At 36.7% G+C, this 12678-nt stretch overlaps 3 protein-coding genes across 3 annotated transcripts; 1 reads left to right on the top strand and 2 right to left on the bottom strand.

Annotated features, from left to right (window-relative positions):
• The first annotated feature begins 856 nt into the window (after positions 1 to 856).
• Positions 857 to 1445, top strand: LOC18017499 (putative defensin-like protein 31). The gene is made up of 2 exons (XM_006402103.2): positions 857 to 955; positions 1162 to 1445. The coding sequence occupies exons 1-2, from the start codon at positions 892 to 894 to the stop codon at positions 1356 to 1358; spliced, it is 261 nt and encodes an 86-aa protein (XP_006402166.1). The 5' UTR covers positions 857 to 891; the 3' UTR covers positions 1359 to 1445.
• A 1463-nt stretch (positions 1446 to 2908) lies between these two features.
• Positions 2909 to 4731, bottom strand: LOC112086606. Its single transcript, XM_024155579.1, has 4 exons — positions 4164 to 4731; positions 3784 to 4073; positions 3500 to 3688; positions 2909 to 3313 (listed from the first exon to the last, which is right to left on the bottom strand). Exons 1-4 carry the CDS (start codon positions 4729 to 4731, stop codon positions 2909 to 2911), a joined length of 1452 nt encoding a protein of 483 aa, XP_024011347.1.
• Positions 4732 to 4902: 171 nt separating this feature from the next.
• On the bottom strand, positions 4903 to 6971 carry LOC112086605. Its single transcript, XM_024155578.1, has 5 exons — positions 6819 to 6971; positions 6393 to 6722; positions 5984 to 6274; positions 5702 to 5793; positions 4903 to 5032 (listed from the first exon to the last, which is right to left on the bottom strand). Exons 1-5 carry the CDS (start codon positions 6969 to 6971, stop codon positions 4903 to 4905), a joined length of 996 nt encoding a protein of 331 aa, XP_024011346.1.
• Positions 6972 to 12678: the final 5707 nt, after the last annotated feature.

Below are 12678 nucleotides of genomic sequence, written 5' to 3'. Positions count from 1 at the left end.
GGCCGAAGCATGATTTATCCACATGTTACTTTAACAACTAATAATTCTTTTTTTTTTGGTCGTAACAACTAATAATTCAATACGTAACTATTTTACATGGTTTTTCTTGATACATGAATAGTGAAAGTTAAATTCTATTGTAGTTAAATTTTTTTTTTCAAAAGTATATTAAAAGACAAAACAAAATGACTACAAATGTTATTAAGAGAATGATAACATGCCATTTCGAAAATCAATTTAAATAGTATTATTTAGATTACTCTTTTGTTTTTACAAAACTAAACTATATTCATGTACACTGTAATTCAATTTCAGATATTTAAAGTAATTTGACTGGAGACTGTTTCGGTAAATCCTTTTAATATTCAAAAAATTATAACTCATATTTTAACCAAAATCTTCAACATTCTGTAAAACATGGATGATTGAAAACATTTTTACTAACATAAACACAAAATTATGAGATAAAAAATATTTTTGAGTTTCAATATAACCAATTTTGCGATATAAATATTCCAAAATTCACTATTTTTTAAGAGAAAATGTTTTTCAAAATGATGCATTATGTTTTGTCTCTTCATTAAAAGATTACCAAAAACATTAAAAATACTAAATTTAAATCCTTAAAAAAAAAAAAAGAACAACTCCATAACAAATAGTCAAAGCTGATGATGTTACATTCATAAAATTATATTCTTTCGGTTTGGCTTTCCATATTGGGGTCTTAATAAATTAGTTGTTGTTAACAATTAGTCAAATAACATATCCTACGACCGTATAGTATCTAAATTAAAATTGCATCCACATATTCAATTATATATCTCAATGGTTTTGAACAATTCGGTTTCATAAGAACACAGAAACAAAACAAATCAAAACAGAAAGATCAAAATGAATTCATCAAGCAAATGCTTTTTCTTTGCGGTCTTGTGTTTGCCGATTCTCTTAAATATAAGTATGCAAAGTCAAATCGATTTTTCTTTTCTATTTGATATTCTAATATTTACCCATTCATACTTTTACTGAGACATATTATTTACATTTTTGTGCTTAAGTGTATACGTTCGTTGATGTTGGGATATTGTACTGTAAGTTTGTAACTAACCAAACAATCCATGTTTTTAAATAACTCACTAATTTGTTTTGAAATTTTCAACTCAGATCTTGCAGAAGCTGAAGATAGGAGTAATCTAATTCCTATAGGTCCTTGCGCAAAGATTTCGAATTGCAATCAGACTTGCATTGCATCACAATTTATAGGCGGAAAATGCATCAAATGGTATCCTGACTCCATTAAAGAAACATCTGCATGCTTTGTAAAACCTTCTACATCGCCTGTTAAAGAAAATGATTTATAACTGTTAAGAATTTTCGATAAAAGTTTTTAAAATGTTGCAAAAAAATACTTTCAATAAATTTTTATTAGTTTGTGGTAATTCTATTAATGCAGAACAATTAATCAAGAAAATTTTATTTGATGCAAATAACAAATGTATTCTGATTTATATTTTAATCTAAATGTAGACCGTTATTGAGCAATGTAGACATGTTCGCAATCATAATTATTAACAAATAGAGAAAATTACCTAGAATGATCTAAAAATAACAACAGTTAAGGGATAACTCTTGTAAATTTTTATGAGTAATATAACCTACTATTTTTTTTGTTTTGGTCGAAATATAACCTACTTATGATTTACTTTTTCTTCTGTGACTTCGTTCAATTCTTTTTTTTTCCCCCAAAGGGCTTTCAACTTCTTTCAATTCTTATATAAGAGTTTCAACCATTATCTTCTCTGAATTCAATTTATGTTGTTCGCTCTAATGTAACAATATGTCTTTCTCATTAACGATATATTCAGTTATTCTCATTTGTGATTTTAGCAAAGCTTATTTTTGCTATGTAGTTATTGGTTTTAATTATCAGATTGACCATATAATTGAACTATTTCATATTTGATGGAAGTATAAGTTGATGAAAAAAGAGAGGAACGAACCTTAGGCTTTGTCTCGATGCTTGAATATCTAACATCTGTTTTTTTTTTTCTTTTTTTTTTGCCGTCTGAATATTTTATTAAGCAAGGTGTTAAAACCTGAGTTATACAAAAGGGATCGAGGCAAATCATCAAAAGCCAATACCGATAGAGAGATTACAAAAAAAACAAAAGATCTCTCTTCTTCAAACCGAGCACAAAGCCAATTCCGAGTACTTGCAGCTACATACGGTCCTCAGCCGTAACACTTCGAGCAATTAAGGAAGCACATCTATTTGATTCTTGTGCTTCTATCTCAATTCGCCAATCAGATAAACTAGTTAGAGACTTAATTAAAGCAGTCGAGTGGAACCTGAAAGAAGGCCAAGCAGGTGGACGTAACACAACTCCAATCAGATCAGGACCATCAGAGGCAAAGACCACCTTAGAAACCTTCAAATTGCCATACTCTCAGATGCCCACAAAAAACTATAGTATTTGGCAGCAATTAAACTATCAATAAAACTGAAAGCTCTTCTTCCATGGAAAATATCGATACCATTTACATCCCTGATAGACTTGATCAAGATGACATCATCATTATAAAATAAATCATCAAGTTTGACATTGTTCCAGCGCTGTGTCGAGGTATCGATGAGATCACATACCATAAGATTCAGGTCGGTGATTATGTTTCTCATAAGAGGAGCTTGCTTCCTTTCATCTTGAATCCATGGATCAATCCAAACTCTCAAAGAACAGCCATTACCCACCATTTGTTTGAGACCCTTACGAAGCAATTCTCTGCCATGTAGAATGCTTCTCCAGCCATAAGAAGGACGAGAACCCGAGTCGGAGGAAAGAAACTCTTCTTGATCGAAGTAACTATTTTTCATCACTAAAGAGAAGAAACAGGTGGGGTTCTGAAGAATCCTTCAAGCTTGCTTAGCTAGAAGAGCCTGGTTGAAAGTTTCATATTCTCGGAAACCCAGACCCCCAAGGCTTTTAGGGAGGCAAAGCTTTTCCCAGCTAATCCAGTGAATGTTCCCCTTATCTTCAAGAGAGCTCCACCAAAAGTCTGACATGGCACTAGTGAGATTGGCGAGAGAGGTTTTAGGCAGGCGGAAGCAAGACATAGCATAGATCGGCATCGCCATTGCTACTGCTTTGAGCAGGAATTCTTTACCACCTTGGGAAAGTTGCCTAGAAAACCAACCTGAGATTCTAGCCTTCATCTTATCTTTGATGTAAGCAAGCAATTCAACCTTTGATCCACTGAAGCATTCTGGAAGACCAAGGTAGGTACTAGCTCCACCTTCAGCAAATATTCCAAGCTTCTCCTTCACCAAGATACGGCAATCCTCATCAAATTAGCTGCCAAAAGTGTTTGAAGATTTGCTCAAGTTGATGATTTTCTCAGTTGCTTCACCATAGAATTGAAGAATCCCTTGGATACACTCACATTGATATTCATCAGCCTTACACATAAATAAGCTGTCATCTGCGAATAGCAGGTGGGGAATTGCCGGACCAGAAGCAGAGAATCTGATTACTTCAATCTGACCCGATTGCTCAGCTATGTTTAACATGTGATTCAGACCCTCGGTATACAGCACAAAAAGGAAAGGAGACAAAGGGTCTCCCTGCCTTAATCCTCTCTTAGGAACAACCAGACCATGCTCATTCCCATTGATGAGGACTGTGTAGGTTACTGTCTTTACACAGAACAGAACCCAATCAATCCATTTTCATGAAAACCCAGACTCGATAGCAAGGCACAAAGATAATCCCATTCATCTCTGTCAAACACCTTTAACATATCAGTCTTCACCACCATGAATTCCTTAGCAATTCTCGGGAATGTCCTAAGCCCATACACCACCTCATAAACAATTAAGATGTTATTTGAGATGAGCCTCTCAGCAACAAAAGTCGATTGCGTTGGAGATATGATATCAGGCAAGAACGGTTGGAGCCTTGACACCATGATCTTTGACACAATTTTGTAAGATACCGAGCAGAGACTGATCAGACGCAGGTCTGGCATCGAGAGTGCGTTGGTAATCTTCGGAATGAGGCAAAGCTGCGTGTGATTCCATTCTTCAGGAAAGAAACCTTCATCAAAGAATTTAATAACTTCTGAAGAAACCTGATCACCAATAATGTCCCAGTAGTGCTAAAAAAAGAGACCTGTCATACCATCTGCTCTAGGAGGACTCGAAGGCTTGATTGAGAATACAGCCTGCTTTACTTCCTCTTTTGTGACCTTTTTAATCAACTGATCATTCATAGACTCAGTGATTTTCAGCTCAAAACCAGAGAAGATCTCTTGAAAATTGCTCGGATGAGAAGATCTAAAGAGATTTCTGAAGTAAGAAGCAGCCACATCACCCTTAGCAGCTTCTGATCTTTGGACAATACCATTCTCATCCGTGAGCTTATCCAAGACATTTCTTGCTCTAGAACTCTTCACAGAGGTATGGAAGAAAGATGTATTTGGGTCACCAACAACACACCATTTATCTCGAGATTTATGTCGCCAGAACAACTCCTCATCTTTATAATCCTCACACAGCTCCCTCTTATGCTGATTCAAACAAAAAATCGAGGGAGGATTAGAAGATTGCTCCTTTTCCAGATCAGATTGCAACGCTTGGATCCTATCCTGGGAGTTTGAAGGATTAGATTTCTTCCATTTGCTAAGCGCCTTCCTACATCTTCGTAGACGATCAGCCACTTTCCCACTTCGATTTCCCATAGAGTTATTCTAGGTATTTTCCACAGCTTCATTGACCAGAGGCTTGTTCAGCAGCCTTCTATCAAACCTAAAGCAACCCTTATAAAATTCTTGAGATGACATCAGCTTTACCAGAACAGGCCTGTGATCAGACCCTCTCTAAGCTAAAAAAGTTTGGTTTGACACAGAGAATTACTGAAGCCAAGCTTGGTTTCCGAAGCACATATGAAGCCTACATTGGACATATGTATCACCTCTCGAACCTCCCCAAGTGAGACCATTTCCATGTCTCGGAAACTCAGACATATTGCAGGCGCTGAGCCTATTAGAAAAAAGAACAAAAGAAGCATGACTTTTACTAAGACCACCCACCCACCTTCTCAGCATTACTCAGGATTTCGTTAAAATCCCTAAGCATACACCAACATTTATTTCTTTGGATCTCAATTCGCGACAGCCTTTCCCATACCAGAGAATGCAAAGAAGAGTTAGGATCACCATATACACACGTCACAAAGAAAGACAACAAGCCAAACTGTACACGCAGATCCACTATGTTCTTATTTACAAACAAGACCTCAACGTCGACTCCTTTCTTCCAGAACACGGGCCAAACCGCCAGATCTACCGATTGGGTTAACTGTACAAACCATATCATATCCTAACCATTCTTGAAGGTCAACTAAAACATTCCTACTGTGCATAGTCTCCATCAGAATCAAAATCTCAGGGAAGTGTTCTTTACGCAATTCCTTGAGACGTTGAATTTTCAAACCTTAAGGTCGCCCCAAACCTTGACAATTCCATCTCAAAAGACTCATTGTGCATTGGACAGTCCCTCCTTTGGGACTATCTCATTTTGGATGTGTTTAGCAACTTTCAAAGAAGCATCAGTCTCATCTGTGACTTTTCTTTTCTTTGTGACCCTAGCCAAGTCTTTTTCCTTTCCCTTAGCTGAAGCTACCGAGGTGGGCATCCTTGTCTTTCTAACTTGGAAGGTCTTCTCCTTGATTTCGTTTTCATCAGGTTAATCCCGGATGAGCTAGCCTCCGAGAAGGGTGTTCTGAAAACCGTCGGACAAACCTGAGAAAATTGACTCAGACCAAGATAGTCAGAAGACACTCCATCAAAGTTGAAGTTAAGATCATTTCTTCGAGGCATTCCAGCAGCTATCGCAGAAATCATCAGCTTCTAATTGTTTCCCTGCATCTCAGGTTCTTCATGACACATTGTTTGCTTGCTATAGTCAACCACAATTTTTCTCTTTATTAACATTCTTTGAGACCACTAGAATCGGCTCAAGACTCAGCAACGACTTTTGAGCAAACAAATCCCCTTCAATGTCAGCCAAAGAAGACCTGATTCTTGCCTCCCTAGTGACTCTTTCATCTCCATTAGCAACCAACAGGTATTGCCTCATACCATATAGAACCTCTTTAGCAATTCTAGGCCTTTCGTTTGCAGGATTCAAAACTACTTGCCTTTTTTCAATGACTCCAAAGAGAGGGTTATCTTCTTTTAAGAATTTAATATCCGAAGAGATTGAAAGCGCAGCGAAGCCCTTCTTTGGAGAACTTTTTCGTTTGCTTCTTTAACAGCTTTAAAAGACAAACTTCTTGGTGATGAGTGAGGCGCTGGGAGCAGTAACACTTTTTCTGAATTCTTTCAAAATCATATAAAACCATTGCAGACCCACCACCAGGGAGATTGACCACTTTCAAAAGTCTGATAGGACGGGAAACATCAAACAGAACACTCACCCTGACAAAGCCGAGACTCTGGCTTTTGGTCGGATCAAAAGCAACTTCAATGACCTTACCAACAAGGTCTCCCAGCGCTGTGATGGCCTTACTAGTATAGTAATTAACCGGTATCTGACGAAGCTGGATCCAGACTGGGATGAACTGAAGATAGTCAGCAGGGGGTTTCGCCATCCAGCAGTCAATAGCAAGAGCCCACTCGTTGTACGTATGGACTCCTTTTTTCAGAATCATTTCAATCTCATGCTCATACTAGAAAATGAACTGAAACCTTTCCTTAGATAAGACTATCCCTCGAACTCTATCATAAAGCTGCCATTTGCGAGGCATATCAAGGATACGACTCACCATCTTTTGACACTCCGGGTTTGACAGCCTACCTATTATACTCTGAACGTTATCTTCAGATGAACAGTAATCCAAAAGATCTGGCATATCGAACGGAATCTCTTCTTCCTCCATCGACAGAGTCATCATCGCATGGTCCATACTGGCCGACATTGAACCGAACAGAAGTGAAACACGAGAACAAGAACTTGAAGCTAAAGATCCAAAATCCAGAAAAGTGGTGAACAAAGTTAAGAGAAACACTAATTTTCAAGATAGATCTGAGCGAAAAGGTAGAAAAAGCAGGAAAAGAGCTTTTGAAACACAGAAATAGGAAAGTTATTCCCGATATTAAGCCTTATCTTCAACTAAAGTGAACCCTCTAATTGATAAGGAGACTAATAAGCCCAACAAAAGGGACACAGATATTTTCACCTACGACTACTTCAATTTGAATTTTTATCTAACATCTGTTCATGCGAAAAAGATTTCTATTTTGAAATATTTATGGTTTTTTTCTGACATCCAAATTGCCACCTTATTAAGTTTACGGAAATAAACTCTTTTTTCAGTAAAAAGTAGTCAGGAACGATCGAACTTAGATGAAAAAAAAGCAAACTTATTTGTGTATTCTTATATTTTTCACACAGCAATTGATTGCGATTTGTAAACGGGTATTGGTTCGTTCTCGTTTTACTAAGCTTCAGGTTTTAAATTTATAACCCCTAAATGTCTGCAAGTGCACATATGTGCGCTGTAGTACTTAGGGTATCGATCCATAGAGACTAAGTTGTTTCAGTACGAATTCACGGCAAAGCTTAAATCAGACTACAACTAAACAGATTTGGGTTTTGGTTCTGGGTTTTGGTTGTCACGAAATCTAAACTATAAAGCTAAACAAGTAAAATCAATTAAAAAAGAAAGCAGGTAAAGCAAATAAAAAGCGATTAACAAAGGCGAATTGAAGCAAGTAAATAGCGATTGAAAAGCAAATAGAATTGAAGGTTGTAAGCAATGAAAAACAAATGTTGGGGCTCAAGGGGTTTCGCAGGGATTCATGGACTAGGCTATGTCGATTTTAAACAAGTGATAAAGGTAATCAACTACATATGTTCTAGAACTCGAGGCACGAAAGTATGAATAGCCTACTTTCGCAGCACCAAACAACTATCTCTCGCAACTCTGATCAGTAGGTTTCCACTCTGATCCTGGAAGGGAGAAGATGCAATAGCAGAACAAGACTCATCAACATTCACAACTCAACTACAGATAGGTTTCCACTCCTGTAGAATTATTGCTCGTTTCACCTTAGTTCAGACAATCAATGAAAACTTTCGCAACATATCATATCAGATCGGCATCTAAGTGGTCAACAAAGAATCACGCAGTAAGATTAAAGGCAAACGAAGAACATCTAGAAGATTAATAATCCTAAATCTATCGATTCATAAGCAAAGACACATGAAATTCCCTTTGAACAATCCCTTTAAACCCAACTGGGTAACTACTCAAACATATTGTAACAAAGCATCATAGAGTATTGAAAGTGCAGGAAATTAAAGAAAACGGGGAAGAAGAACGAAGAACGGAGAAGCAGATGGAGGCACGATGTCTTCCTCCAGCGGCCGCTCCTCCTTCAAAAACGGCGGCCTCCCTCTCTAGGGTTTGAGTCTCACACGAAAAGATTGGGTTTTTCAGGTGATATAAATATCTAGGGTTCTAGAGCTAGACTGCGGTGGTATGACTACGTCACTCTTGTGATCATAACCAACTGTCACTCACGACCCTGACCAATAGCTTTTGACTCTGTCCCCGGCTACAAGTGTACGCAATAGCTTGCACAAGTCTCGTCTGTACTCACGACCGACCATAGCTAGCTTTCGTAACCTATGGCAGAATCGCTCATTTCATTCTAGGTCAGATACTTAATGAAAACTCTAGCAACACTAAACATCTAGACTAGGCGCTAGGTAATCAATCAAGCATACATGCCTTAAGAACAAGAATAAACGAAGAACATAAATAAAGTCCCAAATCTAAAACCCTAGATGTTTTAATCGATTATGAGAGCCTTTTTTCAGAAACCCTATGCCCAACTTGGGATCTACTCAGATATGGCTGAGGTCGACATCATCATTGGTTTTAATGAAAGCAATTAATAACAGTAAAGAAAAAAGATAAAGAAAAGCTTCTCTATTGATGAATCCAATGTTGAGAAATCTTCTCTACAAATCGCTAAAAATGGCTAAGAAGTTGTCTTTGTCTAAAGCATGAAAGAGATATATAAAAATTACCTAATTGACAAGCATTTATAATCTTCAATACTCTAGGACGTCTAAAGCTTCAGAATTAAGGTTGGAAAATGACTTGGGCTTCAGAATTTGGCTTTTTGATTCAGAGAAGGCTGGCCGGGGTTGCGTGAGGCATGATCGTGGGAAAGGAAGGCCTGGCCGCGGTGAATGGTAGGCTGGCTGCGGTCATGTGGCTTCAAGGCAGTCTTCAATTGTCTCTGGGGAAAATAGAATATCTTGAAATCCAACCGTTGAAATGTCTCCAAACCAATTGCATTTCGAAAGTTGGTTGAATCTTCTGTTAAGTATCCAATTTTGGGGATGATCAGATGGTGAGAAGGTCTTCGTCTCTCCTTAAGAGTTCTGACGGTCTGAATTTATTCAAAAATACTCTTTTGTTCCAATGTGCACCTATTTCTCTCAAGTTACCTGAAAAGTTTTGTAAAATTCAAAAACATATAAATCTTTGAAAACCTTTAAAAAAGAGTAAAAAAACACTTGAAAAAGATATTAAAATAATCCATAAAAATTGTCAAAAATCGGTGTTATCACATATGTTTTTATTTAGGGTAATTTCTTCCAAAGGGAAAAAGTTCTTGGGGACAGACTAACTTTTATCGTTTTGTCTCAAAATCGATTAGAGCATTTGACATATAATATTGGATCTCTTATCATATAGTCTCTTCGGAAAGGCGAGCCGGATTATATAGAATCCATAGTTCTGACTTTACACATAGTTCAGACTTTACACATGTTCTGAAGTCTGATCCTATTATTTTTCAGATACCTCAGTTCAGCAATGGCACTGCTATGATATTCTGTTAGACATACGATAGCCGATTTGAAACTTGAAATTCTAGAGGGCTGCAATATTTGAAAGATCTAGCACCAGCCTTATTTAGGAATCAAGAACCTGAAAAGCTCCATAATTGTTTTGTAAAATAGGTACTATTGAGTTCTTCCCGTGTTCTAAAGCCTAGATTGCCATTAACTAATTGAGTATATAGCATATCCCACCTTATTCAATGTATGCCTCAATTATTTGACTTAGACCTCCACCAAAAATTTGTTATTTCTCTACTCAGGTTCGAGCAAATTACTTTTGAAAGAAGATAACAAGACATCACATATGTTGGAAGAACTTGATCAAGACTACTTTCCCACCCTTGGAAATTTATTTTTGAGGACTATAAATTAACTATATTATGGAGCACGTATCTAACAAAGGCGAAAGCTTTAGTTTTGGAGTCATGTATTTTTCTTTTTGGAGGCCCAAATATGTACACCTTCCTCGTTCTTGGCTAGTGCCCACTGTAGCTTTTGATCTCAGTTTGTATATGGTTCGAAACATCATTGCCAAAAATAATATATGATTTGGAAAAATTACCTCTTGGCATGATGTCATACCATATAAACAAATAATTTCTATGATCTCTTTATCATCAGCGAATAGGTGGTGAAATGATTTGTTCTTGCAATCTGGAGTTCTTAGATCCTTCCTCTCACTTCTGTTTAACGGAGAAGTGCAATAAGAGCTTCCGAATACAAGATGAAAATATATAGGGAGATGAAATCACTTTGTCAGATACCTCGAGTTGGTTTTATCTGGCCTTTGAGTGAACCAATGATATCAAAAAAACTGAAGATGCATAAATCCTCAGATCTCCATGATCTCAAAACAGTTGGAGATGGTATGGTCAAAGGCACATGATAACATCATATTTTGACCATTTTTATGGATCATTTTTAAATACTTTTCAATGATTTTTATTTCTTCTAAGTGTTTTTATTGTGTTTTTCTAGTATTTGTAATTTCAAGACTCTTTTCAGAAAACTTAGGAAAAAGCTTAGCAAAATGGATAAAAGACTAGATTCACAGCTTAGAGTCAAACCATCAGAATTTCACCCTCAAATAAAGACTTTCTCACAGTCTGATCCAGCTCAAATTTGGAGACCTTAAAGAGGGAACAAACAGCTTTCGAGCACACCAGACACCAAGACAATTCAATCTTTTAATCAAAAGTTATGCGAAGAGCAAGATGTCCCGTTAACCAGCCGGCAAGCAATCCTGACCGCGGCCAGCACCCAGTTTACACCGGTCACGTCTCTTCTGACAACGAAGATTGGTCTGTTTGGCCTAGAAACCCATTTCCAAGCCCAAATCGATTCTTTCATTTGGAAAAACCCTAAGTGACGTCCAGAAATAGCTTAAGCACTATAAATACATGTTTTAGGAACCCTAAGTCGTATCTTCTTTTATTCTCTTTTATGTTTTAGAATACCTTTTAAGTTTTTAGTTGTTTAGGGAGATAGAGATCTATCTCTTGAAACCTTTTTGTTTCTTCTTCATATCGATTTCAATACAGCTTTTCAATACAATTTTTTTGCTTTCTTTAATCATGTCTGAGTAGTTTTATTGTTGGGTTTAAAGGAATTTTTGATGATAACTATATATGTTTGATGAGGGTTCCATTAGCTATTAAAGCTGAATCCTAGAACTTTTTCTTCTAAACTTTTTTTTAATGCATGAGAGTAGCGTCATGAAATATAATGTAATTTAAATTCGTATTGTTGCGAAAATTTTCATTAGGAGCCAGATCTAGTTTTAGAAGAGCAATCCTGCCATAGGAGTGGAAACCTATGTATGGATGAGTTGTGAATGTTGACGAGTCTTAAGCAAGCTTGCATATTTTCCCTCACAGGGCCAGATTGGAAATCTACTGGTCAGTGTTGCGAGAGATAGCTAGTTATGATCACAAGAGTGATGTAGTCATACGTTTATAAAATTTTTAGCTAGGATCTTTTAAATTACTTTTTGGCAATGTTTTGAATCGTCCATCGCAAGAGATAATTTTCCTGAAAATCCAGCGTCTCGCTTTTATTGTCTTACACCGATTTCGATTCAAGCTTTTAGTCATTAGGTTATTTTTCATTTCCAGCCGATTTTCATTCGAGTTTTAGATTAGGTTTTCTTTAGTTTTTTTCCAGCTGATTTTCTTAAGTACTTTTCTTTTTTCCGTTTAGATTAGAATTTACGTTTTAGCAACAATCCAAAACTCCTTTAAAATTTGACCAGTTCTAGACTTCCTTACTTCATATTTCTTTCAAAAAAAATTTGCAGAAATAGATCCTCTTTCCCTGTGGATTTGATCTCTAAGTACTACAATCGTTTAGCTGTGCACTTGAGGTTTTATTGATTTCTATTAGAGTAAAACTTGTTCCCACACACACCGCATCAGCACACACACACCATTTAAAAAAATGATTTATAGGGCTGTGACTTCAGATGATTTGTTGGATGTGTTCCCTAAAGCATACTTTTGTTTCAGCAGAAGTATACTTAAGACCTACTAGTCGTAGCAGGAATGACTACTTGCTCTGAAATGCTGACTACTCTTCCAATGCAACCTCACAAAGTACCAAATCAAACTGAACTCTTTGAGAATCCTACATATCTTAGAAGCTTAGCAAATAAACTGCAATATCTTACTCTCTTGCGACTGGAAATAGATTTTGTTGTTACTTTGTCTGACAGAAAATGCACTCTCCCACTATCTCTGACTTTTATCTGCTAAAGAGAATCATGCAGT

This window comes from Eutrema salsugineum, unplaced genomic scaffold (assembly GCF_000478725.1).
Source record: "Eutrema salsugineum unplaced genomic scaffold, Eutsalg1_0 scaffold_2, whole genome shotgun sequence".
Classification (NCBI taxonomy): domain Eukaryota; kingdom Viridiplantae; phylum Streptophyta; class Magnoliopsida; order Brassicales; family Brassicaceae; genus Eutrema; species Eutrema salsugineum.
The sequence above is the reverse complement of the archived record's forward strand: the minus strand, read 5'-3'. Positions and strand labels throughout refer to the sequence as shown.